At 48.7% G+C, this 27,011-nt stretch overlaps 12 protein-coding genes across 12 annotated transcripts; 6 read left to right on the top strand and 6 right to left on the bottom strand.

Moving 5' to 3' along the window:
* Positions 1 to 892: 892 nt before the first annotated feature.
* Positions 893 to 1,976, top strand: N7447_006603 (RNA polymerase II mediator complex subunit MED27 domain-containing protein; the record flags this gene model as incomplete). The annotated part of the gene is made up of 3 exons (XM_057230865.1): positions 893 to 1,048; positions 1,099 to 1,755; positions 1,806 to 1,976. Coding segments are annotated over 3 exons (984 nt in total), but the record flags the coding sequence as incomplete, so codon positions are not given.
* A 211-nt stretch (positions 1,977 to 2,187) lies between these two features.
* On the bottom strand, positions 2,188 to 2,697 carry N7447_006602 (uncharacterized protein; the record flags this gene model as incomplete). The annotated part of the gene is made up of 1 exon (XM_057230864.1): positions 2,188 to 2,697. The coding sequence occupies one exon, from the start codon at positions 2,695 to 2,697 to the stop codon at positions 2,188 to 2,190; it is 510 nt and encodes a 169-aa protein (XP_057085954.1).
* Positions 2,698 to 3,737: 1,040 nt separating this feature from the next.
* N7447_006601 (uncharacterized protein) lies at positions 3,738 to 3,998 on the top strand (the record flags this gene model as incomplete). Its single annotated transcript, XM_057230863.1, has 1 exon — positions 3,738 to 3,998. One exon carries the CDS (start codon positions 3,738 to 3,740, stop codon positions 3,996 to 3,998), a length of 261 nt encoding a protein of 86 aa, XP_057085953.1.
* A 423-nt stretch (positions 3,999 to 4,421) lies between these two features.
* N7447_006600 (uncharacterized protein) lies at positions 4,422 to 5,420 on the bottom strand (the record flags this gene model as incomplete). The annotated part of the gene is made up of 3 exons (XM_057230862.1): positions 4,422 to 4,558; positions 4,611 to 5,249; positions 5,303 to 5,420. 3 exons carry the CDS (start codon positions 5,418 to 5,420, stop codon positions 4,422 to 4,424), a joined length of 894 nt encoding a protein of 297 aa, XP_057085952.1.
* Positions 5,421 to 6,539: 1,119 nt separating this feature from the next.
* Positions 6,540 to 7,225, bottom strand: N7447_006599 (uncharacterized protein; the record flags this gene model as incomplete). The annotated part of the gene is made up of 3 exons (XM_057230861.1): positions 6,540 to 6,679; positions 6,759 to 6,872; positions 6,949 to 7,225. The coding sequence occupies 3 exons, from the start codon at positions 7,223 to 7,225 to the stop codon at positions 6,540 to 6,542; spliced, it is 531 nt and encodes a 176-aa protein (XP_057085951.1).
* Positions 7,226 to 8,471: 1,246 nt separating this feature from the next.
* On the bottom strand, positions 8,472 to 11,928 carry N7447_006598 (DNA-dependent ATPase RAD26; the record flags this gene model as incomplete). The annotated part of the gene is made up of 3 exons (XM_057230860.1): positions 8,472 to 11,658; positions 11,709 to 11,782; positions 11,839 to 11,928. The coding sequence occupies 3 exons, from the start codon at positions 11,926 to 11,928 to the stop codon at positions 8,472 to 8,474; spliced, it is 3,351 nt and encodes a 1,116-aa protein (XP_057085950.1).
* Positions 11,929 to 14,122: 2,194 nt separating this feature from the next.
* On the top strand, positions 14,123 to 17,158 carry N7447_006597 (putative protein kinase Yak1; the record flags this gene model as incomplete). The annotated part of the gene is made up of 8 exons (XM_057230859.1): positions 14,123 to 14,669; positions 14,733 to 15,004; positions 15,056 to 15,255; positions 15,319 to 15,478; positions 15,534 to 15,793; positions 15,843 to 15,962; positions 16,013 to 16,371; positions 16,425 to 17,158. 8 exons carry the CDS (start codon positions 14,123 to 14,125, stop codon positions 17,156 to 17,158), a joined length of 2,652 nt encoding a protein of 883 aa, XP_057085949.1.
* Positions 17,159 to 18,310: 1,152 nt separating this feature from the next.
* Positions 18,311 to 20,985, top strand: nip1 (translation initiation factor eIF3 core subunit c; the record flags this gene model as incomplete). The annotated part of the gene is made up of 2 exons (XM_057230858.1): positions 18,311 to 18,647; positions 18,737 to 20,985. The coding sequence occupies 2 exons, from the start codon at positions 18,311 to 18,313 to the stop codon at positions 20,983 to 20,985; spliced, it is 2,586 nt and encodes an 861-aa protein (XP_057085948.1).
* A 1,456-nt stretch (positions 20,986 to 22,441) lies between these two features.
* Positions 22,442 to 24,027, top strand: N7447_006595 (uncharacterized protein; the record flags this gene model as incomplete). The annotated part of the gene is made up of 3 exons (XM_057230857.1): positions 22,442 to 23,191; positions 23,253 to 23,327; positions 23,398 to 24,027. 3 exons carry the CDS (start codon positions 22,442 to 22,444, stop codon positions 24,025 to 24,027), a joined length of 1,455 nt encoding a protein of 484 aa, XP_057085947.1.
* Positions 24,028 to 24,359: 332 nt separating this feature from the next.
* On the bottom strand, positions 24,360 to 24,577 carry N7447_006594 (uncharacterized protein; the record flags this gene model as incomplete). Its single annotated transcript, XM_057230856.1, has 2 exons — positions 24,360 to 24,499; positions 24,547 to 24,577. The coding sequence occupies 2 exons, from the start codon at positions 24,575 to 24,577 to the stop codon at positions 24,360 to 24,362; spliced, it is 171 nt and encodes a 56-aa protein (XP_057085946.1).
* A 369-nt stretch (positions 24,578 to 24,946) lies between these two features.
* N7447_006593 (uncharacterized protein) lies at positions 24,947 to 26,057 on the top strand (the record flags this gene model as incomplete). The annotated part of the gene is made up of 4 exons (XM_057230855.1): positions 24,947 to 25,048; positions 25,116 to 25,339; positions 25,397 to 25,743; positions 25,807 to 26,057. The coding sequence occupies 4 exons, from the start codon at positions 24,947 to 24,949 to the stop codon at positions 26,055 to 26,057; spliced, it is 924 nt and encodes a 307-aa protein (XP_057085945.1).
* Positions 26,058 to 26,255: 198 nt separating this feature from the next.
* Positions 26,256 to 26,620, bottom strand: N7447_006592 (LysM peptidoglycan-binding domain-containing protein; the record flags this gene model as incomplete). Its single annotated transcript, XM_057230854.1, has 2 exons — positions 26,256 to 26,437; positions 26,494 to 26,620. The coding sequence occupies 2 exons, from the start codon at positions 26,618 to 26,620 to the stop codon at positions 26,256 to 26,258; spliced, it is 309 nt and encodes a 102-aa protein (XP_057085944.1).
* Positions 26,621 to 27,011: the final 391 nt, after the last annotated feature.

The following is a 27,011-nucleotide window of genomic DNA, read 5'->3' as shown; positions in this document are numbered from 1 at the left end:
ATGATGAAGGCGGATGAGGGCTAGTGAGTTATGTAGAGAGGCATTGTAACATGAAATTCAGGAGCTTTTATAGACCGGACAAGGTCGAGAGATCGTGCTAGAGAGCTCATTATACAAAGAAGCTTGCAGAAGTGAGACAATTGAAGACTTATTTTATCCAGTCTCTATAGCTTCACTGGCCAACAAAGGAGGTTCGATTCTACCTAGGAGATGGTCCTGAGGTTTCTTGCATCTAGAACATTCTGTAACGTCAGTAGTTCTCAATATTTCAAAACACAAGTTCATCAACAAAATCTTGTTTCAACTTGGACTCACACAGAGTAAGACCGTTTACCAAGGGTCAAAAGCACAGGTAGTATGATCTTGATATAGTTCAAAACAATAACTAGGAATTAAAGACCTCTTAAATTATATTATCTTTATCAAAATCCAAAGGAACTGAAATTGAAACAACACTTCCAAGGTGAGGTCTAGGTAACGAGTTATAGAAATAATATTACGTAAGTATTAACCCAGCCACTTGTGGCACAGGTGGATGTGGCTGGAGTTTACCTGATTGGTTCGCCGCCCATCTCGTCTCTCTCATCCTCTCATCCCCAAATTATTGGAGCACCTTTAAGCAACAAAATATCATTATCTGTGATCGACCATCAAAAATATTCTCTTATTCGACTCCGGACATTTTCGTCTTGATATTCCACTATATAACAGACAACGCAGGGTGATCTCATCGCCCACAAAACAATCACTGCAATATCCCGTTGTCTTCCACCTTCCTTGATTGTTCATTTCGAGAGTCAGGTACCTATTCAAATAAATATCTATATATAATCCATTCACTGAACCCCAAAGTCGCGTGTTTGGGGGGTAGATTTGACCAATTGATCAAGTCTCTCACAAAAAAGCCATTTCAACCGCCTCGGCGATGGCTACTACCAATCAGAACTCTATGCAAGTGCCGGCGACCGGCAACGGCGAACCCTCAGGGCTGGACTCAGAGATCCAACTTGTTTCATCACTAGCAAAACTACAAGAACTCGAACGCAAGGTAAGTACATAAGCAGCTCTGCCACAAAACCAAGTTAATGAGATATCCAGATCCATGAACTGCGTGGATTCATGCCCCAGGGCTTACTAGAGCCTCTGGTGCCCATTGCAAACCCAGATAAAGTGACGCCCGGCAATCCAGTCGCTGAAACTCCACGGATCCTCCGGGCTAGTCTGGATGAGGCGGCACGCGCACGCGTCGCTGATGTCCAGCAATTCCAGTCCTTGTGGCGGGATCCGGAAATGACATCCGTCTGGGCACATGTTGAATCACGCATCAAGGAAGCCAACGGTCAGCTAATTCAACCGACTGGAAAGTGGGAAAGGGATTACGACGTTCTTCTAGAAAAGCTTGCACGAAAAGAAAAGTCCATAGTAGATGAGCGTCAGCGAGAAGACGAAGAGGCCGAACGTACTAAAGCGCAGTCTACTGAGGGCGAGTGGCAGAAAGTTTTGGAACGATTCATTCAGCGGGATATGCCCGGTGTACGAGTCATCAAAGGCCAGGACGAGACTTCTCTAGCGGTAGCACTCGTTAGAGCAGGCGTTGTCTTCCAAATCAGAGGGGTGTCTGGGATTTCTGGCTCTCCGGTCTCTGACTGGGATGTTTCGAGCAATATCGCCGGCCGGTCACCAACGAAACTTGAGAATGCTATATTGGGATGTGTGGGGTCGCGCCCGCGGAAATGGGACCTTGCTTTCTTGCTGGTATGTTTTAGCCCTGATTCCGAAGGAGAGACTTGCTAATACCAGCACAGGATATGATCTCTTCCTATGCGGATATCAAGCAGACACCATGTGTGAAGTGCAGCCGCCTGACTGATAACGGCGCCCAACTGCCAACTCTCCGCCGTCCTTCGTCGAATCAACCGTCTGTTGATGGACCACGTATATACACCTTTGACGCGTTGCATTTTGGATGTGTCTGATTGAACGGGTCTCCCTGTATCAGCCTAACTCATTCTTGGAATTTAGGGGGAGGTTTGGAAGAACATCAGCCCATTGGGCTCCATCTATCCCATATTAGTTTTGAAAAGAAAATGGTTGAAAGCATTCGAGCGATCTAGCTGGATTTAACACACACACAATATCATGCAAACTACCCTCCGAACACCCTACATTCCTTTACCTCCTATTCTTTCAACATTCATTCCCTCGGCCTCCATGGTCTCTATGGTTTCCATAAATACTATCATGCCAAAATTCCGCTGGATACTCAACCCCATTCCGATCCCAATATCTCATCGGCACACAATGCACTTCCTCCTTTCCGATCCATTTTCCCCTGCGAGCCCTTCCTCCATTGCAATATTCAACATCACTCCACGTCCCATGGTCAGGGACGTGGTACTTCCTCGTGCGGAAATCATAGCGCTCGGCCGAAGGTCGCCCCACCCAGGGGAACGGGCTGTAGTCCGAGTCAGGGTCGCTCGGCCTATTCTCCCATCGGGACCATTCCTGTCTTGTGGGACCGGACTGGGATTGAGAAGATGGCTTTCTAGCCTTGGTTTTGGATTGGTTGATTCGACCCACGTAGATGTCTGGTCCTTTATTTGTCAGGACGTCAAACAGGCGCCAGCGGTGTGGCCAGTGCTGTGGGTTGCCGGGGCGAGGATCTTTGGGCCAGATCCAGGCTAGTTGGGAGGGCATTGTCTTTTTCTTCTTGGCTCGGGATATCTTCCTTGAGGATAGATGTTGAATGTGAAAAATTAGGACAGGCTAGAATTGGGTTCATGGATGAAGAGGAATGAGATCGATCAGCTTCTTTTATAGTGTCAGTCAATGAAGCGCTTTACCGGTTCCTAAGGCTTTCTTTATCTGTGAGACAAAGTTTGTTTCCCAATTGTAAAATGCAAGACACCAAGCTTCTTTTTGTACTTGCTTGTCTTTTCGCCAACCATCATAACAATCCCGTGGGAAGTGGAACTGAACGCCTCAAAACTCACAACGAAAGGCAATATCACGGCTTCGTGCATACTAAATTTGCATCAAGCAAAGAAATGTTTCAGAGGACCAACGATAGAATGCGGGCTGTTAGTCTCTGGGGCTACGCAACCCTGAAGGTACAGTATACTCACGTAGGTAGGTAGAACGTTCCGGACACCCTTTGGGCATAGTTCTCCAGGGCCACAGGTATAGGTAGAATATAGACGACTAGGTAAACAACATGGCGACTAAGCAACGCAGCAACTAAGCGGGGCAATGAACCTCGGAAAAAGTTGAGACGCCCATAAACATGACGTTCCAAACATGTCTCGATCTTGGCTTTTTCTTTGATTTGAATGTTGGGACTTGAAGACCATTGAAACAAGCGAGCTGTCTATCAAAGAAACCTTCAATGCAGTCCACGGCTAGTTCTATCAATTTTATCGGCCGAGCTCTCTAGGCCAAATTGATCGCGATCAAGAGAATTCTTGTCAAGACTATTTTCAGCATGAAGGCCACGCCAACTTCTAGCCAGTCAATTCCATGCAAATCGGAGAAGCAGCCAAGGTCTACCACCACGTCACTGTGATATGCAATTCATAGGGGGGTGACAAGTGACCATCAAGGGGATACGAAGTAGCAAGGCGAAAGCTCCTAGAAAGCCATGAATTCACTCCCGTGTCGCTCAAGAAACCAACACCGAGGGTGTCCGTCGAATCATGATGGCATGGATGAGATGGTGAGTAGGTATCAACGAGGAAGTCATGTCCCCAACGGGTAACAACGGGAGATACCAACGAGGAAAGCATAGCCGCAAGGTCAAGCCGCGCAAAAGCACAATTAAGGACAATCAAGATCCGAACGAGGAGATCATGACCCCAACCAAAGCAACGCCCCTTAGAAGGTACACCATCGTCAGGGCGATCCTCGCACGCAACGGAACTTCTACCATCAACAACCCTACAATCAACAAAATCCCAACGAATGCGTCATGTCTTCCAATCCGAGTTATGGATCAACATTAATTCGTAGCACGAAATTTACAACCCACCAGCGAAAGCTGGCGTACTAGGCACACAATCCCAGTACCTACAGCTGAGCCTTTGCCGAGCCTTTTCCCAAGACCGGAGCCATGTATGGGGCCAGAGGGAAACCCCAAGATGTGATGCAACAGAGGATGTATTGTGTATGCAAATCCGAAAATACAAAATGAAATCTCAAATTCACCATCCACCGCTAATTATTAATAAAATCAACAGATTAAAGAAAGGATGAGATGCAAAAAAAATGTCCAAAAAATAGTAACTCATCCTATGTCAACTTCTCACGCAACGCCGTTTTCTTGCTATTATCGTAAATCAAGATCGCTTCAACAATGCAACGCCTCAAAATATAAAAAGAAATTATGTTCATGCTAAGTCAGTGCGAGTGCATCGAGTGTGCGCTTCTCAAGTGGCGAAGACGCCAGCACTACCCGCAAACCAGGTGAACGAAGCGAAGGTAATCACGGCCATGCCGACGGTAAATTTGACGGCTAGCCGACTGGTTTCGGACATGGCCCCGCTGCAGGTGGCGCACTTGAATTCTGGTGAAGTTAGCAGTCAGTTTGAGCGAGGATGATTGGTACGAAGACTCACGATTGAGTGGGGTGTATGACTGGGGGGTGTACATCCCAAAGACGTAACCACCGTTCTGCGAGCTCAGGTGTCCAGCGCTCGCAGCATCACCGATGTCCTTGCTAGCATCATAGATAATCAGAGTATACGATGCGGTAAGCAACGGAATAGTGGCCGATTTCTGGTATTTTCCAGTATCCCACACGACGCTTCCAGTTTGCTTGACGGTCATGTTGGAGCTGAGCGTATATGTCATCGAGTTGAGACTGCACGAAGCTACGACGTTGACCGCAGACGGTGTGACCGACAGGGAGGTGTAGTTCCACACGAATGTCACATCCTGGCCGATCTTGTAGTAGGTGGTGGATGAGGAAGCGGGGGTGATCATGGACACACCGCCAGCAGCGGCAGCAGGGTCAATTGAGATCGAGGTGGTGGCGGTAGTCTTGCTTTTTCCTGTCTTCGTGCCAGTTGTTTTGCCGGTAGTCTCGGAATCAGTTGCAGTGTCGGTAGTCTCCGAATCGGTTGCAGTTCCGGTTTTAGTTTTGGTGTTGGTAGTTGTGTCGGTGTTTGTGCCGGTGGTGGTTCCAGTAGAAGTCTTAGAGGCAGTGGAGGAATCGGCGGTAGTTTCGGAAGTTTCAGCGGTTGTCTCTGCGGTGTCTGCATCGTAGGTCAGTATCAAGCACAATGGTATGATCAGAGTCCTGAATTACCTGCTCGCTTATCCAAGGAGTCGCCCAGAAGCGCTCCATAAGGTCGCCATGGCCAAGCTGATGATATCGTTCCTAGCAGCAGGATAGTGCAGAGCACGCTCAAAATGAAACACCGCATGTCGAATGTTGGAGATTATCCGGAGGTCCAAAAACCAAGCGACCGAGGTATTACTCCCTGGGCTGAAAGATCACGCCCCTTGCACAACCTGGTGTGACTTGTCAGAAAAAGGCCTGTGTCGAAACAGGCTTATCGATTTAATGTCGGTACCCAGCAATTTCGGTTGCTACGGAGAGGACGATCAAAAGGACGTGTTGTTAATCTGCCGGAGGCTAATTTAGATCTTGGGAATGTGGGGTTTCGATTCGGGGCAACGATTGTAAACCGCTTCAAGGTAGTAAACGAGTGTCTTTCACAGATAATTGGAGAGCCTTTGTAAAAGGGAAAAAAACAGAGAATGAGATGATGTTTGACCTGTATTGCGGGGCTAAGCCCAATCAGGCCATGGCTAAGCATGTGAGACATCGGCTATTTATAGTGGACTATTTTCATCAAATGACTCTTCTGATTGTAATCTGAATATATCCTCATTTAGCTCTATCTCAGGAGCCACAGCTGTCTTATATATCTTCACCTGGGCAACCTCTTATAATTCCTAAATAATTCCTAAATGATATGAGAGCTAGTCCTTTATTATAGTTTACTGACCTCCTAATTGTCCTCTGCCACATAATATATCTTACAACTAAGCCTGAGAACTACATGCACTATATACTATAGTCTTAGGAGGGGAAAATATACATACACAACAACTTCGAAGTATATGATCTACAATCGCCACCCAGCTCATACCCAAGGTCGGGCATCTCTCGGTTCCACCGAAGAAGCTCCCCAAACGTGGGGGTGGCGATACAACGACAACTTATGGACACCCGAAAACTATTGGTAAATCAGAGATGGAATGGAGATGGAGAGATGTGAATCTATCATCGCTGGTAGACAGAATAATAGACTAGATGTGCGCTAGAGAGGATTTGTATATCGTAGAAAAGATTGATATCAGATTGATCTTAATAAGAGCAAGAACTAATAGAATACCCAATAAATTATCAATTAAGCCCTAGGTATACGCCGAGATACGCTGAAAAGTCCAGTAGAAGTTCCAAATTTTGAAGGCAACACAAAAATTAGAAACCAATCACAATCTGATGTTCACTACGAGCTAAACCCAGAATCCCTCTAAGCAGAGTTCTTGGGAGCCGGGACTGCGTTGAGCTGGATCTTATCACATCCAGCTGGGAGAGCAGGCTCCTGAACAGCCTTGCTGAGGAAGTGCAAGTTGGGGAGGAGTTGGCCAGCCTCGGTATCGGTAGGACACCCTAAAAAAAAGACAAAGAGTCAGCCATTGGCACTCGACACGACCATGTAGCTTTAGAAAAGGAGTATATAAGAACTTACACAGCCATCCGTCCCAGGTCTCACTGGGTCCCTCGACGCCGTGGCGGCCGACAGTGAAGCCCCTCGAGCCGTGAGTAGGCTTGACGCTGATCTGGGCACGCTCCTTGCGGACGTCTATGCGGTACCATTGTCGTTAGCATTCCACATTCGGAAAATAGTGACATCCAAAGGTAGGCCAGAGCTATCTTACCTTTCACGTTGATCAGGTTCAGAGTCCAGGGGGAGTTGGTCTCGGTATCCAAGAGGATGGTGCCGTTAACGAAGGAGAAGGCGGCAGCACGGCTGGCTGGGGCACCGGCAAAGACGGCTTCGCTGTTGAGCGGATCACTGATCAGACCGTGTCCGATGGAGAGGTACAGGTCATTGTGGGAGCTGTTGCTGGCACCGGAGGTCTTCAAGTTGAAGAGCTTCTCGGATGGGATGGCGGCCACAGCGGTAGCTAGGAGAGCGGTGGCGAAGAACTTCATTTTGGGCAGGTGGAAGAGATACGTTCGGGATAATTTCAAGCTGACGGTTATATATGTTTTTGTTTTCAGGAGAGGGGTAGAATTTTTGACGGGGAAGTGACGCATTTATATGCTTTTGGATCCATGGGAGAGCGATGAACGCATGCTCCACGGTGGAGTATAGGGCAATCGGACTGTTTCGAGTGTCCAATGTGATACTCCGTAGGCATCCTTGGTATCAAAAAGTCATCACCAGCGAACCATTGCTAGATCTGTCGATTGTTCGACTTCCTTTTGACTCTGTACTCGATGTCCCTCTTGGTCTTTTCTTTTTCTTTGGACATTGGCAACCTTGAGGTGCAGGATCTTGCAGGATCCACGCTGCTGTCTCAGAGCCTGTGTATGGGGTAAATGCAAAGGGTTAACCCACTGGATCCTGATTATAATCGACATCCTGGAAGTCACCAAGTGGGTACCTGACTAGCTATACCATCCGAGCCAGTCATGATTGTGATCAAGTGCAGATCACACCCACTGCCTTGTCTATCCATTGATGGAAGAACCTGAGTCATATATTGACATCAATGTGTTTTTGCCCCTTAGCTTGCGTTGCACAATGATAAAACCTATATTTTGTTTCACAAATGACTTCATCAAGATTGAAGATCGAGAAGAATAACGAAACTCTATCAACATTAGAAAGTAAAAGAAGTTCAACAACGAACGCCAAGATGTCGTGGAGCCTTTCCCCTGAATCCTGTGATATCGCGTTTCTACTTTGTACAAACGAAAATCTCTTGCCTATTCGGCTCGCTATAACCTCGCTTCTATATATTTTTTCCCCATTCATTTGTCCCAGAAATAGAACATGGTCCACTAAAAACAATAAACGGAAATATTATTAGAATATCCCCTTTCTCTGATAAGTTACGCAAGAGGTCCGGAGTACTTTGTACCTAAATATTGGCATGCCCTTCCATACTTGGCGTACCTCTTTGACAGAGTGTATGAACGTATGTGGCTTGATTTAGCGGCACCTTACCTCTGTCGTCCCACGGGGCGTTTTAAGCATGTGTCTAGTGGATACTGCAAATGGATGCACTGCTTATATCATGTTCCCGACCGTGCAATTGCATAAAGGGGTATCGGCATTTGTCATTCATTATCTCGTGAAACTCACAATCATACATGAACATCCCCAAAGATAGCTTGTTCAATTTCTATCTCCGGGATGTTTTCAGATTCACCGGCTTCTTTACAAGCCCCCTCACTGTTCCCGATTATTCGCATTCCGAGCAAATTCAGGCTTCAGAGTCCAGCGACCCCGACGATCACGACCATGTTCGAGTGTCGCAACCTTCTTCAATGACTCCTGGAACTCAGCAACACGCTGCGGATTGGAACAGTAATGGTTGAAATGCTGAACAATCGACTGCGACAGAGTCGGCCCACGCTGAGAGGCAAGATAATCACGGATTAAGGGTATGAAATCTTTGCCGCGTGGCATACGTGCTGATGGACTATCAGAACCACTGGATCTCTGTCCAGCAGCTGCGGCAGCAGCAGGGTTGAGTCTAGCCAACAGGTCTGAGGATGAGGGTCCTGCCCCAGCAGGGCGAGCTGAGCTACCACCAGCCCGTGGATCTTCACGGCCCCCCATCCCAAAACGGCCAGTCCAGGTGGGAAGTCCGATTGGGAGTGCCCGGGCGGTTTCTTCGGCTTTGCGGAGCTCTTCGGCGGCTTCGTTGGCGACACGGCGAGCTTCGGCTTCGATCATCTTAGGATCTGCGCGAACCACCCGTTTGCCGTTTACGATCTGGTCATGCTGGACTGCAGAGTGGACGCCGGAACGAGCAAAGATGCCATGCATGATGCGGTCTTCGGAAGATTTGGCGTTCTTCTCCTCTTCGTCGGTATTTTGGAAATCTTCAACTTTGGCGATACCATGGATGTCGTTGATGTCGTCTTCCTCTTTGAGAGTGGGGGCAGGCTTACTCTTGCTGCCATGGACATCTTTAGCCTCTTCCTGGTATGTGACTTCGGCGTTCTTGAAGAGTTTGGTCGTCTCCAACTCGTCGTCATTCTCGTCCGTTAGAGTGAACAGATCATAGAGATCACTCAGCTGGAAACCTTCTCGTTGATGAGGATCACGGGTAATTTTGTTGGTCAAGAACTGCTTAAAAATCTGGCGATGATAGATCTTCTCTTCGATAGTGCCCTTGGTCATCAAGCGGAAGATGGTGACATCACGCTTTTGACCCAGACGCCATGCACGCTCTCGCGCCTGCAAGTCAGTCGATGGGTTCCAGTCCGGATCGTAGATAATGACACGGTCAGCACCTGTCAGATTCACTCCGATCCCGCCCACACGGGTGGTGAGTAAGAAAACGTGGATGTCGGGGTCGTTGTTGAATTCGTCAACCAGATTCTGGCGCTCCTTGATTGGAGTAGTCCCGTCCATTCGGCGGTAATTAAATCCACCTAGCGCCCCAATGAATTTCTCAATGATGTCGAGCATCAGACGGCCCTGGGTAAAAAGCAGGGTCTTGTGGCCAGTATCTCTCCAGACCTCAAGCAAACCCTTCAAAACCTTCATCTTGCCAGACCGCTCTGCATCGCCATAGTCTGCCTCGTGAGAGCGCAATGCGTGGTCTGCCAAGTCTGGATGGTTGCTTATCTTGCGCAGGATGTCAATCCCATACAAAGAGTTCCGTTTCCCTCGTATAATAGACTTCATGTCATCTGAGCCAAGGAACCTTTTGTAGATGGTTCGCTGGAGTTGGGTCAATTTGCAGAAAATGACCTGTTCACTTTTCAGCGGCAGATCAGATGTGACATCGGCCTTGAACCTCTGGAGCAGATATGGGCTGATAGCATCTTTGAGAGTTTCTGCACATTTCGCAGCAGTCTGCACTTGAAGGTTTGATGCAGATGCATATCCACCCTGACGGATGGGGATCTCAAACTGATTTTTGAATGTAACGAGGTTACCCAGACGCATTGGAAATACAAAGTCAAATAGGGACCAAAGATCCACCAAGCTATTCTGCATTGGGGTCCCCGAAAGAATGATGCGATGTGGGGTGCGCAGTTCCTTACAGCTGAATGTGATACCGGCATCTGGATTGCGGATTTTATGACCTTCGTCAAGGATAGCACAGCCCCATTCAACATCAACAAGAGCATCTGCATAAGTCTGAAGACCCGAGTATGTAGTCACGAGGACATGGCCTTCCTCGGTGACACGCTTAATGATCTTTTTCGCCGCTTTCTGACCAGCAGATAGGTGACGAGAGCTGTGGCTACCCATCATTTCTGATGAGAGCGCATTTTCCCGACTGCTTTCCTTGCCAAGATTCATCATTCCGCTGCCTGATGAGTGTAAGATGGAAACACGGAAGGGTGGCCACCAGCGATGAAACTCGTTAACCCATTGTTTCATAAGAGTTGCCGGGCAAACAATGATAGCAGGTTTGGTGAGCTTCCTGCTATGATGCAGTGCCGCAAGATAAGAAATCGCCTGGATGGTTTTCCCCAGCCCCATCTCATCTCCGATAATCCCACCGACGGTTTGCTGATGCAACTCCCAAAGCCACTGGACTCCAGTTTTCTGGTAGGGAAATAAGAAGCGACTGATGTCTCCGGGGACTCGCAGTCCATTGTCAAGCTCCATGGCTGGTTCAGTGGGATGTGGCTTAAGCCACTCCTCTTCTTCATTCTGGTCGGCTTCGACGGAATCTCTGTCAGCGTGTCGTCGAGCAGAGCTTCGCCGACTGATCCATTCCTGCACGCGAGACTGGTATATTGCCTCGTTTCCATCATCAAGCCCACTCAGATCTTCAAGCTCTGTGGTCGCTTTCCCTTGCTTGCGCTTGCGACTTGGCTTGGTCTCAGGGCGAGTATCAGGCATGAACTCTTCACCTTCCGATGTAGCGTCAGCCTCAGATGCAACATAACTTGCCGAAGAATCCCCTCCCGGAGAGCCACGACGATCCAGTTTCCTCCGCTTGCTCTTGATTTCACTACCCTCGTCAAAATCGAAGTCTGGGCGTGCAAGGTCCCGGTGGGACGCGGCTGGCTCATGTTTGGCTTGCTCGCGTTCCTTCTCCTCTTGCTGTTGTTCCTCGGTATCGACAAGCGCGTCGTGAAGATTAGCAAGTGGTCCATCTCTGGAGCCTTCTTGCATCAATGCGAACGGGGTGATCTTTCCGGTTCGCAAGAGATAATCCCTGCGGGACTCATTTGGCTGTCGCTCCGATCCGTGCGCCACCGTCGAGTTACCCAGCGACTCACGCCTCGCATCAATGCGTTGTTGTATGTCCTTCAGGTCTTTCCCAAGATCGGCCTTGCGCGCCTGCAGCCTTTTCAGCTCATTCTCGACCCGATGGCGAGTGGCGGCTCCGACGGGCTGTGTCAGGCGCTGCTGCGCTTGGCGGACCTGTGAGTCGACCCGTCTTTATATTAAGTTAGTACTGTCATCATATATTAGGGCATTCGCTCTTACTCCCGATCCACAAGGGCTTTCTCAAGTCGCTTGATGTCATTCTCCTCCGCTTTATCGGCCAGAGCCTTATCGGCCTGAAAAAAGAGAAAGGTGAGTCCAGACTGATAATCAAGTGAGAACTCGGTCATACCTGGCGAGTAATATCTCTTTCAAGATCATCCTGGTCGCGAACATCTGCTTGGAGGTCGCGCAGGCGACTCGCCTCCTCGCTCGTAGACATTGTGTAAGTTGTCCAAATAGAGATTGTATTATGTGAAAGAAGTGAGAGACTAAAAGAGTTTGTCTAGGGCAATTTTGAACATGGTGATTGCTCAAAGAGCAAATACAACAGCACAATAGCACAGGCAGCAATAAGCCGAGATGAATAGCACCCAATCTAGATCTGTATCGGCAACGGCATAATCGGCCACCGCCAGTGACACCGCTCACGTGAATGAATCCATGACCCGTGGACTCATTGAAGGCTTAGGTAATTTTCATTATACGGGGCCCTGAAGCCGGGAGGTAACTCACTCGAACCATAAAATTATAACTATGCCATAGGTACACCCTCCTGGTTCATTAGCTAGAATTGCACTAGGGCATGATCTAAGTACATAGGGGCAATGACGGTGATGGGTTTTAACTCTCTCAGTGTATCATACACTGTGTTTACCTCCTGCGGATATCATAATTGAGGGTCGCTTCAAGATTGGATGTGAACTGGTTGCGGAGGATTATTAGACCCCGCTATATAGCTTTCTTGGATCATCTTCAGAGATCTCGCAATATCCTTTCTAAGCCCTGGCTGAATATGACGTCAGTACCAAATGTTGGTATTGACGATCTTGTATCAGAATTAGCATGGTTTAAATGAGCTGAGGCTCCCCTGTATTGGGCATCTAACCCAGTGGGATGATGTGAGAAATTCATGTTTGTCCACCTATTTTGGGCCGTTGAATGGAGAGTTACCGATGTTGAACAAAAGCTCAGTGCGTGAGCACTAGTCTTCGAAAAGGTTCGTGGTGACATGAAAGCAAGAACATTGTTAGATATCGGTCTCCCAGTAAAGTTGAGAGACATCCGGAATAAGGTCCTTATGTAACGAAAAAGAGATCTGACTCTGGGAGCCAAGAATAGGATCAGAGAAAACGTTGTTCTGCATAGGCTTAGGCGCAAAAAGGTGGAATAGTTATCCTAAACAAAGATCTGAAAAAACCTTGAAGCTAAATAGACGAGGTTATGAAGGAGATACGGAAGAGACAGCAAACTACCACCACGTTTTCACATAGAGCTTCCACCTGTTTGATATTTCAAGCTGGTTTCGTGCGTCGTTATCCCACGTCATCCTCAATGCGTGATCAATTTGGCTATGTCTAACAATGCTACAGAGTACATGAACTTGATATAGATCTGCTAAGTTGTACAGGGTAAAAAGTGACAAGAGGCGTTTAAAATAGTGTGATGATTCAAATAATTGGAATTACCTTTTCTTGACTCAATTTATATTCACACATTTTCAGAATTTATTCATATCATGTTATGATTCTGGATGAAATGATCAACTCCCAAGTTATGGCGGCCTAACTATCGAATCGATGACGTAGAAACAGTCTCTCTATCAAACGCGATTAGCAAGATACTCCGTAGATTGTTTGTTTCATTTTATTTAGTAGTACATTTGTTGAACCCTGCGCAATCAGATCTAGCTAGTTAGTAGCCAAAAAAAAAAGACGCTTTGATAGTTGGGTATGCAATGGAGCGCGAAATAGTCACGTCGCCAAGGGGACCACAATGCAGTACACGCATGTCGAGACTTCAAGGTCTTGGATATATCTATGTTGTATGGTCAAAGATAGAATTTCCCCCAAATATATAGATAGATAGATAGATAGATAGATATATATATAGACAGAGAGGGAGAGAGAGAAAAGAAATAATACATACTCCATATGTAGATTCAGCTTTGGCGAGCCCAAGTTCACCTCCACTAGATCACTAGATCTTTCCCCTCTCTTCTTTCTATATACTATCTGCTTTGAGCTAAATTGTTGTTACATAGTTTCTGTTGATTCCAGCTTTGTCTTTGAATTCTCTTTTTCGGGTGCCAACACAAATCTCCAGGGCTATTGACTTGGCTGATCCCCAGCCGCCAACGTCTGCGTCGCAACCAAATTGCGACCGCCCCCCCCCCTCTCCCCTTCGAAACTTGTCTTCACCAACAATTCCTCAGATGATGAAGCATAACACGACCTCATTTTAACGCCAATTCCCTACTTTGCAATCTCTATCCCTCGAATTTCGTCAAAGCTGGCCTCGGATCTGCGGTCGCATTACGAGTGCCGTCCCCGCTGGCATCCCACGGACCCTGACCGTAGTGCTTGAGACGAACACCTCGAATCCATTTGTTGGCCTAAAAAGAGGGCTCTAACAAAATGGATCCTGGGTGGCAGCCTTACCAAGATCCTTTGATGGGCCACCCTGCGCAGTTCAATACTGGTTTGGCGTCTCATCCCCAGCAAGCCTCGAAATACGGTCAGCCACCGCAGTCCCAGCCGCCCGTCGGATACACCTACGAGACATTCCAGACTCCCGGCACGACATCTAAAGCTCCTTCAGCCGGCTCAACCTCCAAAACTGTCTCCATGACTTCCTCCCCCACTACTACGCCACGTACCCGGGATTATGTCACCGATGCGGATACTACCATGGAGGACGCTGACCCGTACAACCGGGCGAAGTACCCCTCGCGGCCAAACCACAATCGCGCCTCGTCACAATTCTTGAATCAAGCAGAGGAATCATCGGCTGCCCGCAGATATTCTCCGGGGAATGTTCTTTCGCCGCCGATGTCATATCCAACTAGTCCTGGCAAGTCCCAAGGCTCCTATGGATTCCCATCCGCGCCCCAGAGTGCTTCCCGCCGGTCGCCTGCGAGACCAGAATATGCATCACCACCACAAGGATATCAATCGCCGCCATGTGAGTTGGATCTCGTTTACAGTTGCTTGTTCGGCCGTACCCCGTTCGCTAACGTCTCGACAGCCAACCGGCCCCCTAGACTCCCTCCCCTTCAATCCGGCGACCTCAGCCCAGACCAGTACTATCCACCATCCGCATCTTCTCACATGAGTCCAGGCTTTGGTTCAGGGTCGCGATCTCCACGGTCCGGCTCGCTGCCATCTCAGCCACCTCTAGCCCCTGGTCGAGGTCCCGTTCCTAAGTTCCGAAAGATTCAGTCTGTGCAAGAACTGCAGCCGCGCATGAACATACAGCCCGCGTATCGGCGCGCCAATCCAGAGGGTGGATTTATCAGCGTGAGTGCTCAACAAACCTCACCCTCTGGTCACTTTGACTAACCCGTTCAGCCGCTTCAATCGTTGACAACCCACCTCCCGGCCACCTATCGCATATGCAACCCTGGCTTCAACTATGAGTCCTCGCGAAATCCGCGAAGAGTATTGACCAAACCCAGCAAAGGGGTCAAGAATGATGGGTATGACAACGAGGATAGTGATTATATCCTTTACGTCAACGATATCCTTGGAAGCGAGGAAGCCGGTCACAAGTATGCCCCCATTTCTCCCCGGATAACCGACCCATGGGCTGACGATTACTTCTTCCGATCCAGAAATCGATACCTCATTCTCGATGTCCTAGGTCAAGGTACCTTCGGCCAAGTCGTGAAATGCCAAAACTTGAAAACGGGAGAAGTAGTGGCGGTCAAAGTCATCAAGAACAAGACTGCCTATTTCAACCAGAGTATGATGGAAGTTTCCGTACTGGATCTGGTATGTCATATATGCCCAACCCTTATCATTTGAACCCCCGCTGATTACCCGGCAGCTCAACAGCAAGTATGACAAAAACGACGACCATCACCTGCTTCGTCTCAAGGACACATTCATCCACCGCCAGCATCTGTGTCTGGCATTCGAATTGCTTAGTGTTAATCTTTACGAGTTGATCAAACAGAACCAATTCCGTGGATTGAGCACTACCCTTGTCCGGGTCTTTGCCCAGCAACTGCTAAATGCCTTGAGTTTGCTGAACAAAGCGCATCTGATCCACTGTGATTTGAAGCCGGAGAACATTCTCCTGAAAAAGTCAGTATCAGCTGTCAGCTTTCGGTGGTCATTTTCTAACAGTTCACAGCCTCGAGAGCCCAATTATCAAGGTCATTGACTTCGGTTCTGCATGCGATGAACGCCAGACAGTCTACACCTACATTCAATCACGATTTTACCGGTCCCCAGAAGTACTATTGGGCTTGCCGTACGTACTTTAGTCCCATTTTCTTTTGTTCCTTGTTAATCCTTTCCTAGCTACTCATCTGCCATTGACATGTGGTCTCTCGGGTGTATCGTGGTGGAGCTTTTCCTGGGTCTTCCACTGTTCCCTGGCTCTTCGGAGTACAATCAAGTTTGCCGGATCGTCGAGATGTTGGGTATCCCACCAACGTGGATGCTGGAGATGGGCAAGCAGTCGGGGGAGTTTTTCGAAAAGACACAGGACGAGTTCGGAAGAAAGACGTACCGCCTTAAAAGCCTGGAGCAGTATTCCAGGGAACACAACACGAAGGAACAGCCGAGCAAAAAGTATTTCTCGGCCTCAACACTGGAAGAGATTATCCGAAGTTACCCAATGCCTCGGAAGAACATGAAGCAAGCAGAGGTTGATCGAGGTAGGCCTTTTTTTCCCCCTATATCCACCCTGAGACTTGACTAATCATCACAGAACTGAACAACCGGATTGCTTTCATCGACTTTGTGCGGGGACTCTTGTCGATCAATCCTCTCGAGCGATGGTCACCCCAACAAGCCAAGCTGCACCCGTTCATCACCCAGCAGAAGTTCACAGGGCCCTTCATGCCACCAATGAACCTCAAGTATTCGACGGCCAATAAACCGGCCCCGGGAGTTCAACAACAACAGCAGGCCGAAGCCGCTAGCAAACAAAGAGCAGCTCAGGCGGCCCATGCGCAAAATGCCTATGCCGTACAAATGAACCAATTCCATCCTCCATCTCAGCCTCAGCCTCAAGCCTCGCCCATGTACAATGGAATGTATCAACAAGGTGCACCGCCTCCTCCATACCCTACCCAGCAGCCGCCTGGCTACGGTCACCAAATGGGAATGATGCCAGGCAACCAGGTACCACCTCAAAGTCTTTACGCACAGGCGACTACGCGAGCAGGCCGTCAACGAGCATCCACTATGGACCCTAATGGAGGAATCCCGACTACCATCCAACGAGTCGCTAGTCACTTGGATCCCAACGCACCGATTCGATTGCAGCCCAGTCCCGCTTACTATCCACCTCCTCCCGATGGTTACGTCGATGCTAACGCCAGTCAACGGCGCCGTGGGAGCCGCCCGGCTAATGGGAACCAACGGAACCGTGATTTCATTCGCACCCTCGAAGACGGTGTGCTCAGCGAAGGATACATGAGCCAGAACCAATGGCACTAGGCAATCAAGGCAAAGGGGCACTCCCTGTGCCCATGTGTTCTCTATGGCTCGAGAGCTGGCATCCTGATATACTTTTCCTTCTGACCCAGTCTACGGGTGTCAATGACCCCCCAGGCACTGTGTTTCTAAGCCTTGCTCTGCTGACCCATTCCTTGCCTGCCAACCTGTTTCTTATATGGCCGGCTCTTGTAGGTATGAGTCAAAAAATACCCATTCGGCGGATCAACGCGGTCTCTAATGGTCTCGGACCACTGATACACGATCTGCATTGCTACATAGCACTAGATCGACCCGCACGCTTACCCCCGTGAGCTGTGCCCATCAGTGGCCGAATCCCTCGCCGCGAGATATCCCTCCCCACATCATCGCTATTCATTTCGTTTCATTACGTTTCTTGCTGTGTTACGATCCCAATTATGTTCTGCAATTTCTTTAGGCAGTGCTTCGGCATATCTGTCTGCCTTGTTTGTGAATTTTTTCTCTCTCAGCATAGCCTGGATGGAGCATGAAAGAACGATCTCATCCATTCTCTGTTTTCCCTCGTAACTGTTTCAATTAACTCAGATCTTCTTGGGGATGTTGGTTTATCTTCGTTGTTTCTTTTCCGCGAGGTAAGGTTTTCGGTCGTATTGTCATGGCATATCATCATTCCTTCTAGGAGGCTACTCTTCTCGATTTCTGTACGCAGTAAATAGTAGAGTTAATAATCGAACATGAAACAATAGTTAAGGGTTGATGAATGCAGCGTTCTTTAGAAATTTCTTCCAATGTTTTCCTGCCTGATGGTCTGCCTGATCGGTCAGGCCTTGGGTTCCAGTGTAAAGTAGATGAGAGACAATTTTCCAATTTCAAAGTAGTTTGAGTTTTCTAAACCTCTTTTTTAGATATATTCGTACTTTTTTGAAGTGAAGAAATTGTCAAAACAATCACATTAAGTCAGTCAAAGCAAGTAGAATCTATAAAAACGAAGTATAAAAAAAGGCCATCACTGTTTCTTTGTTGTACGCTATACCTAATTGGGTTTAGTCAGCCCCTCGCTTAAATTTCGTGTGTGGCTCTCAACTGCGGGAAGTTCAACTTTGTATCGCCGACGACCTGATTTTCCAGCTTTAGGATCGCCATTTCCTTTTAACGAAACCGCAATCCGCAACCATGGCGTCGCGTTTCTTTTACGGCAGCGGCAGCGACAGCGACAGCTCGTCTGACGAGGAGGAGGAGGTCTACCGTTCCGACTCCGGCAGCGAGGAAGATTCTGACCAGGATGACACCGACTCCGGCTCTAGCTCCGATAGCGACGATGAGGGCGATGAGGGCCGCACCGGTGCCTCAAAGTTCTTGCACGATGATTCCGAGAGCGAGGAGAGTGAGGAGGAGGAGAAAGTTACGGTCGTCAAGTCCGCTAAGGACAAGCGTCTCGAGGGCGTTGAGAGCACCATCCGCCTGATTGAGAACGCCCAGAAGATCAACGACTGGGCTGTCATCGCCACTGGTGAGTCCTCATACTGGCAGGGAAAACTGCAGAGCCAGCAAAATTTGTAGGCCGAAAGAACGGCATGAACTGACATATTTTCCAAACAGAATTCGACAACCTGAACCGCCAGATGTTGAAGGTTACGGGCCCCACCCCCAAGGTCTACATTCAGGCCGTTGCCGAGCTCGAAGACTTCACCAACGAGACCGCTTCCAAGCTGAAGGCCTCGAACAAGAAGATGAACGCCAGCAACAGCAAGGGCTTCAACGCGGTCAAGCAAAAGATTAAGAAGAACAACAAGGAATACGCCACCCTGGTCGAGAAGTACCGCGCCGATAAGGATGCCTTCATGGCGGACGAGGTCGAGGAGAAGCCTGCCCCTGCTCCTGCCCCCAAGCCCACCAAGGTCGAAAAGATCGAGAACCTTGCTGCCGCCGCCGCCGCCGCTGGTGGTGATAACGATGGATTCATTACCATGGGACCTGGCGGCAAGACCCTCCAGTACACCCCTGAGAGCATTCTCAAGCACCTCCGTGTCATCGTTGAGTCCCGCGGAAAGAAGAACACCGACCGTGCCGACCAGATCCGCACCATGCAGAAGCTCCTCGAGGTTGCTACTACTCCTTACCAACGCATCCGCACCTACATGACCCTGATCTCCACCCGCTTCGATCTCACCGCCACATCCAACGCCACCTACATGTCAAGTGAGCAATGGCAGGCCGCAAACGAGGAGTACTCAGCTCTCCTTTCCGTGTTGGAAGAGAACCGCCAATTCCTTGTCAGCGAAGCCGCCGATGAGTGGGAGGACGACGAGAAGCAACCTACTGTTGCTGAGGGCGAGGTTTTCTTCATTCCCGGTTCCGTCGTATCCCTTGTGGAGCACCTCGACGACAGCCTCACAAAGGGTCTCCGCGAGATTGACCCCCACACCTCAGAGTACATTGAGCGCCTGACGGATGAGCAGGCACTTTACTCCTCGCTTGTTCGCTCGCAGCTTTACGTTGAAAGTCTCAAGGGTGCCGATAAGAATGGCCAGGACAGCATGAACAGACTGGTTATTAGACGGTTGGAGCACATTTACTTCAAGCCCGCTAATGTCATTGCCATTGTCGAGCAGGCCAAGGACAAGGTCGTTCCCACGAATATTGAGTCCGCTGTTACTGCTACCTACAAGTCTGGGGATATCCAGAGCCTTGTGGGTTCTATCTGCAATTACATGTTCCAACACAGCGATGGCATTCCCCGCGCTCGCGCCATGCTCTGCCAAATTTACTTCCTTGCTCTGCACGACCAATACTATAAGTCTCGTGATTTGATGCTCATGTCTCATCTGACTGAAAACATCTCCACTTTCGACGTCAGCACCCAGATCCTCTTCAACCGCACCCTTGTTCAGATCGGTCTCTGTGCCTTCCGCGCCGGCCTCATTTATGAGGCCCAGAACACCCTCGGTGAGATCTGCGGCAGCGGTCGCCAAAAGGAGCTTCTTGCCCAGGGTATCATCATGCAGCGTTACTCCACTGTCTCCCCCGAGCAGGAGCGTCTGGAACGCCAGCGCCAGCTGCCCTTCCACATGCACATCAACCTCGAGTTGCTCGAATGTGTTTACCTTACCAGCAGTGCTTTGCTTGAGGTGCCTTTGATGGCTCAGACCTCTTCCACTCCCGAGCTGCGCCGCCGCATGATCTCCAAGACCTTCCGCCGCATGTTGGACTACAATGAGCGCCAGGTCTTCACCGGTCCCCCTGAGAACACCCGCGACGGTGTTATTGCCGGAGCCAAGGCTCTTGCTGCCGGTGACTGGAAGCTTTCCGCCTCTACATTTGCCGCGATCAAGATCTGGGATCTCATGCCCCAGCCTGAGCTGATCAAGGCCATGCTGTCCCGCCAGACCCAAGAGGAGGGTCTGCGCACCTACCTCTTCACCTACGCCCCCTACTACGACAGCCTCTCCATCTCTTCTCTGGCCAGCATGTTCGAACTCGAGCCCAAGAAGATTGTCTCCATTATCTCCCGCATGATCTCTCACGAAGAGCTCGCCGCTGCTCTCGACCAGGTCAACGACGCCATCATCTTCCGCAAGGGCGTCGAGCTCTCCCGTCTCCAGTCCCAGATTGTCACCCTGGCCGACAAGTCCACCAACCTCCTCGAGTCCAACGAGAAGACCCTCGAGCAGCGCACCCAGGGTATGGCCAATGCCTTCCAGCGCGAACACGGCCCCGGTGCCCGTGGCGGTCGCGGTGGTCGCGGTCGTGGCGGTGGTCGTGGCGGTGCCCGCATTCCCCAAGGCGATCGCCGACCTGGTGGCCAGCAGTTCGGTGGTGGTGCATTGGGCGCAGCGATCAAGGCTTAGATTCTGATGTAATGGCATGTTCTTTCTCTTTTATTTTTCCCCCCCCTTCTTCATGGTTTCTTTTTTACTCCTGTCATCCCCTTCGTGTTAGTACGACCGTTCCTTGTTTTTTAGGTCGGAAAAATTGCCCCGTTTCTGCGCTTTTTTTGTGATTGATCTACATGATATTCACGTATGGAAATGATCGAGAAAGAATTAAGGTGCATACTGGTTAGAAATTGACGGCTTATGGATTAGTTCTTCTGGTGTACGAGGTGCTTGTAGATATTTGTAGACTGTAGGAAGTATCCAATACATACTTTATGCGATCTACCCCCAATTCCAACGTCACTCATGAGGCATTGAAAAAATGGCCTCATCTCTTAGGCAACGATGCCTTTACCTCATGTCGAGAATTTTCCAAGGTTGGAAACGAGCCACCCGGGGGCATGGGCAGATCCCCCAAGTCCATTCACATTGTCTCAGTCGCTCCAACATGAAAGAAACCACATATTGGAGCCCATTTTCTTGTCTTCTACGTCAGCATTATCCTACTGAAGCAACCTCCTCAGGGATTGGTTTTACATACGTTCGAACGTACAAATGGGCTTCTGATTGACATGAAACCTGGGCTCCAGCTTCTTTATCGCCAGCTCTTTCACACCACTAGCATCTCGAATGGTCCTTTGGACCTGGACAAAGAAGTGATCAATTCAGCACTCCGTGCGAGTAATGAACACTCTAGAATTCCGAATAGTCTTGGCCCAGCGTCGGCCTCTGTCGAGTTTGGAGCATTGCACTTTAGGCCATTGTATGGGGTTTTGATGATACCCCTCTTATAAAGATCCATTTTCTCCAATGGCTAGCTAGAGCGCCATATATCGAAGAGAGTACGCAAGTCTTGCACAATTTTAGACTTGGCGAGCGAGAAGCTCAAAAGGCTACGCTATACCAAACTAGAACACTCCTAGTCAACTTCTACGTTTGCTTATTCGCCTTAGTATTCTTTGGCAGCCATGTCCAGTCCTTTGACATCTTCTTTGATTCGGGCCTTCCATCTCGGATGGGACTTACAGGTACTTCGAGATGAAACAAAGGACATTGAAGCAACACCAGGGACTGGACTTCCAAGAGAACACATTTTAGCCTCGAGTGATCTCCATTGGTGAGTTGCACGCCTCAGATCCCACGGTCACTCTCTCGGCTTCTTTGTTGTCAAGCACACGAGCCTTTTCAAAATCCAAATATAGCATCTTTGGAAATGTATCGATCGGCTTGTTTCTATCTACACAGGCACTCACAGATCACCTTCCCATACTGCATAGGGCGTTTCAATTCATCTTGACTCTTTGTCTCGATCTAATTCAATTCCCCAGGATGTTTACTACATATGTCCTTACCTATACCCATCTCAATGCTTCTCCTACACCCAAACCCCTCTTGCAGTGCCACAAACTTCATCTCCTCCTTTTTCAAGATGCCTCCTCGTAGTAGCACAAAGCGGGTGTACTCAGAGCCCCCTGTGGACCCCGAGAAATCTGGAAAGAAGCGCAAAGCGAACACCAATGGTAAAACGACTGCCAAGGAGAGTTCCCCTTCTCCTTCCTCTTCCTCTGAGTTTTCATCAGACGAAACCAAAAGTGAAATTCCTGTCGTGCCAGAGAACTATGTGGACTACAGCATGTTGGCTCAGGCCGGACAGGCTGAGACGTATCCACGTCCCCCGAGACAGCAGCGATGGAAACACGATGGCGATGTGCCTATTACCGATCCAGCGCTTGTTCCAGAAGGCTGGAACGCCGACGAACTAGATCTTGATTTCAACGATATCGATGGTCAAATTGAGAGATGTATGGAGAGGATCAGTGATGGAATCTTGCCCAGCTTCTTCAAGTTCAGACTGTCACAGTATGAGAAAAGACGAGCTGCTCGCGATGAAATGATCCATTCTGAACCGGCCGGACTCAGCTGGGACATTATCCGACGCTTAGATCATTTGAAGAGTATCGAGACGCATCTCAATACGAATGGGGACCCGGATGATCAGCTTCCTAATGTCAAGGCTATTACCAAAGCTTACAGGAAAGGCAAGCTGGGGTGGTCGAGAGGGTGGGTCAGCTACTGGTCGAAGGGCGTGCAGCTCAATACGCCCCAGAAGTTCGACACGGATTATCACAAGAAACTGGCTGAGGAGTACGATACCACTAGAGCGTGGTGGGTGGAAGGTGTAAGTTTATTACCACCACATACAAATATTATCATGGGTTCTGACTTGAGATGTCATATAGCTTCAAGCTCCAGGCGGTGCCACTCTAGGGGGGTTTCACGCGTTTCCGCCGGCGAACGGTGTTCACTCGATTGAGGTATGTCTAACTATACTGATCTGTCAACTTATATATTATTTCTGACTTTGATATCTTGCTTACTATATAGTACCCAGTGGAGGTATGTCCTAATAGTCAAGATCCTAGCTGCTATAGCCTCACCCTGTTGGTATGCCATGATACTGGTGCGGATATTATGGCGATACCTGAGTACTATATAGCCCAGCTGGAGGCGCTAGGTATGCGTGTTCCAGTTCATGGCTATAATATCATGGCAACCGCAAGTGGAACAGCATGTAACAAGATTGTGGAGATTGACGTCCGTCTGAATGATGGTGCCGGCCAGACTTTGTCCTATTGGATGAGGATACAGGCCTGTGTCTTAGTAAATATGCCGGGGCCGAACGCTGGAATGCTTCTTTCGGGGCCTTTCTTGCGGTTTGCACTTTACACTGCAACTTGCCCAGATGGACAGGGAAATCTCTATGTTTGCAATCACAAGAGTGAGCTAAAGCAGTTGCCAGCCATCCCGCACAACTTTGTGCCGAGGGGACCGCCATATATCAATACTGCTCCTCCTGCACCAAACGGTGGACCACCATCCCCTTCTGTACTAGCCCAGACAAACACCATGACAACAATGGCAGTGCAGCCAACCCCATTGCAGCCACCGCAGCCACTGACGAAAGTGAAAGCGAGGAAAGGGAAAAAGAAGGGGAAGAACACAGCAGCCCTTTAGTCTCGATCGTTTCGTTATCTATACATCGACTCGGCTGTTTACTCATTACTGGTTCTCTTGTTAGTTGAGCTCTGCTGTCCTCACTCTCTTGGCTTTCCCATCACGCATGTTTTGGATTTGGATTGGACTTTATTTGGATTTTCATTATACTTTCATTATATATCTGCTCCAAATGACATATAAAATCTCACACGCCTTTCCAAGATTCTATCAAATTCCCTCCCCTTGAATGTTGTCAAGACCCAGGCTTTGTTGGTAACAAGTCCTTCACAATGTTTTCGAGAGAAAACATGCGGCACTCACTTCCTCTAACAAATCACACAGCCTTGTAGTCAGCCGGCCTTCGCCGCCTTGGGAGGGTACTTCTTCCCATCCTTCTCAACCTGAGGTATGCAGGTACACCAATCGGCTTCGGGAACTGAGTCCATCACCGAAGGAATATGGTTTCCACAACCCCACCAAGTGACCTTGTCTGTAATAATTAGCTGCTGTTCTGTGGACAAATAGATGAAAACTCACTGCAGGTCGAGCAGGTAGCCTTCATACACATGATGAAATTGAATTTGTATATTGGATTTAGAAGTAGGATCACTGAAGTGGAAACGTCAGAACATTTTGGATTTTATATTCTTTTCCCTCCGATATTAGTCATATCCGTCACGGGCCCGGGGCCCCGGGGGAAGCCCTGAAGTCGCCGATGTCTGAATCCCGAATCCCCGATATGAGGGTTTTAGGGATTTGATTGGAGTTTGGCAATATGCAAGGGGTTTGTACATAAACATTGGGTTAGACATCGTAAATTCTAGAGGCCAAATACGTGAGAATCTACGAAAACCTGCTTGGTGGGGTTATCGCGGGGAACGCTTCCGTGGCAACTTCAACTGGTTCAACTATTTCGACGATTAAACGCATCTTAACCATGACGGTCATTGCTGTGGCTGGTGGAACTGGTGGAGTGGGCAGAACTATTGTTGAGAAATTGCTCAGCTCTAAATTTGACGTTGTCGTTTTATCTCGCAGTGTACGTATATAGTGAGAGACACTTTCCACTTGGGAAAACTGACCTCCCTCCTTATGAGGCGTAACAGGAATTTGCTTCGCAGAATATACAAAATGTGCAGATCAACTACGATGATATTCCATCAATGGCCCATGAGCTTGAGCGACACAACATCCACACCATCATATCCGCCATTGGTCTTGTTTCCGATGAGACAAGTCAGTCTCAGTTGAACTTGATCGAAGCTGCAGAGATGGCGGCATCGACAAAAAGGTTCATCCCCAGTGAATACTCATTCGTCCAAACCAAAGAGTAGGTCCGCCAGCTTCAGCTATATGCCATTCCATGCTGACATTTCAACGCACCAAGATTACTCCCGATTGACCCTAGCATTCAATACTGGCTTGATGCGGCAGACCGTCTCAAGGCTAGTGGCTTACAATATACCAGGGTAATCCCTGGTTTCTTTATGGACTATTGGGGAATGCCACATGTCCAAACTTACCTGCAGCCCTTCACCTTTGGTATTGATATATCCAGCGGCACGGCTGCGATCCCAGGAGATGGGAACAACGTGATCTGTATGACATATACGTATGACATGGCCACTTACCTGGTCAAGGTACTGAACCTCGAGGAATGGCCTGAGTTCAGTGTGATCGTTGGAGATGAAGTTACCTACAACCAGCTTCTCGCTATGGCGGAAGAATTCACCGGTAAGAATATCGCACGCCCTTATTTGGGATACACTCACAATCTAATAATAACTTCCAAAACAGGCAAGAAATTCAAGGTAACATACGATAGTCTGGAGCAAATCAAGACTGGTGATGTCTCCGTCCCTCCGCAGCCAGAGGGAATGGAATGCTCATCGGACGAACTCAAGGAGGTGACTGCGTTAGTGAGCAGACTCACAGTCAACAATGTCTTTCGATTGCCGGATGATCGTCTCAATCCTCGGTTCCCAGAGGTGAAGCCAATTACGATGAGACAATTCCTACACAATGCCTGGAACAGAAATAGTGCATAAATTTATCAATACCAGCAAGCTTGACCACTTTGCTTTAATGAATGACCATTTGTAATAACAACGCAAAGAAAACTCGGGACTCAGAAATGAAGCTCCCATTATTTCCATCGAACAATCTGAAGGACCGAAGGCCTCGGCGATGTCAGGCATTTCATTTTTGAATTATAGTGCCAGCAATACAGCCATCAACCTGGCTATTTAGCAGACTGGCCCAGGACGCTGGACTCCAACACAGACCTGTCGGCCCGGAATGAGATTCGAGCACCACGGGTTGATATCGTTGTTCCAGCACAGAAGCTGGCTCATGGTGAACCTATTCTGGTTCCGCACAATGATGTCCCAGCAGGTGTCTCCGTTACTGACGGTATAGAACTCGGTGCCTAATTCTATATCAGCCTAGCTTGAGATGGTGAAGTTTTACTTTAGGTCAACTCACAATATTGAGTCAGCTGCCATCGTTGGACGGTGTCGACAGCGGGTGATGTGGTTTCGACGGCGGCAGATGTAACAAGGGAAGCAATTCCCAGAATGCAGAGGATAGATCGGATACCGATGGCAACCATTGTTGGCTTTAGAGGTACGCTTGAATTGGTTAATTATGTGGCTAGAGATTGGCGATGAAGCTAATGAGTGTTGTTGTTGGTGGTGGCAGCGGGAAGAGGCATGCTTGAAAAGGGTGATTTGTTGATTTTATATGTGGAATTTCTTGAACTCCCCAATGCTGAAGTTCGAATGTTTGGAGTGATCTTTTGCCTTGTCAGACAAGTTCATACGACTTTGGAAACACCGTACCTACAAAACAACCTGACGAGAGCATATAGTGCAGCCACAGGTTGCATTCATGATGTGCTATTGCAACCATATTTGCTCTATGGCAATGAGGTGTCTGAAACAATGCGAACGGCAGCATCGTGACGAGCCCAAAATCAGCCAATAGATTCAATAAGTTGGTTC

This window comes from Penicillium robsamsonii (assembly GCF_028829455.1).
Source record: "Penicillium robsamsonii strain IBT 29466 chromosome Unknown utg000003l_segment0_segment0, whole genome shotgun sequence".
Classification (NCBI taxonomy): Eukaryota; Fungi; Ascomycota; class Eurotiomycetes; order Eurotiales; family Aspergillaceae; genus Penicillium; species Penicillium robsamsonii.
Note: the sequence above shows the minus strand (reverse complement) of the source record. Positions and strands in the feature narration are given on the sequence as shown.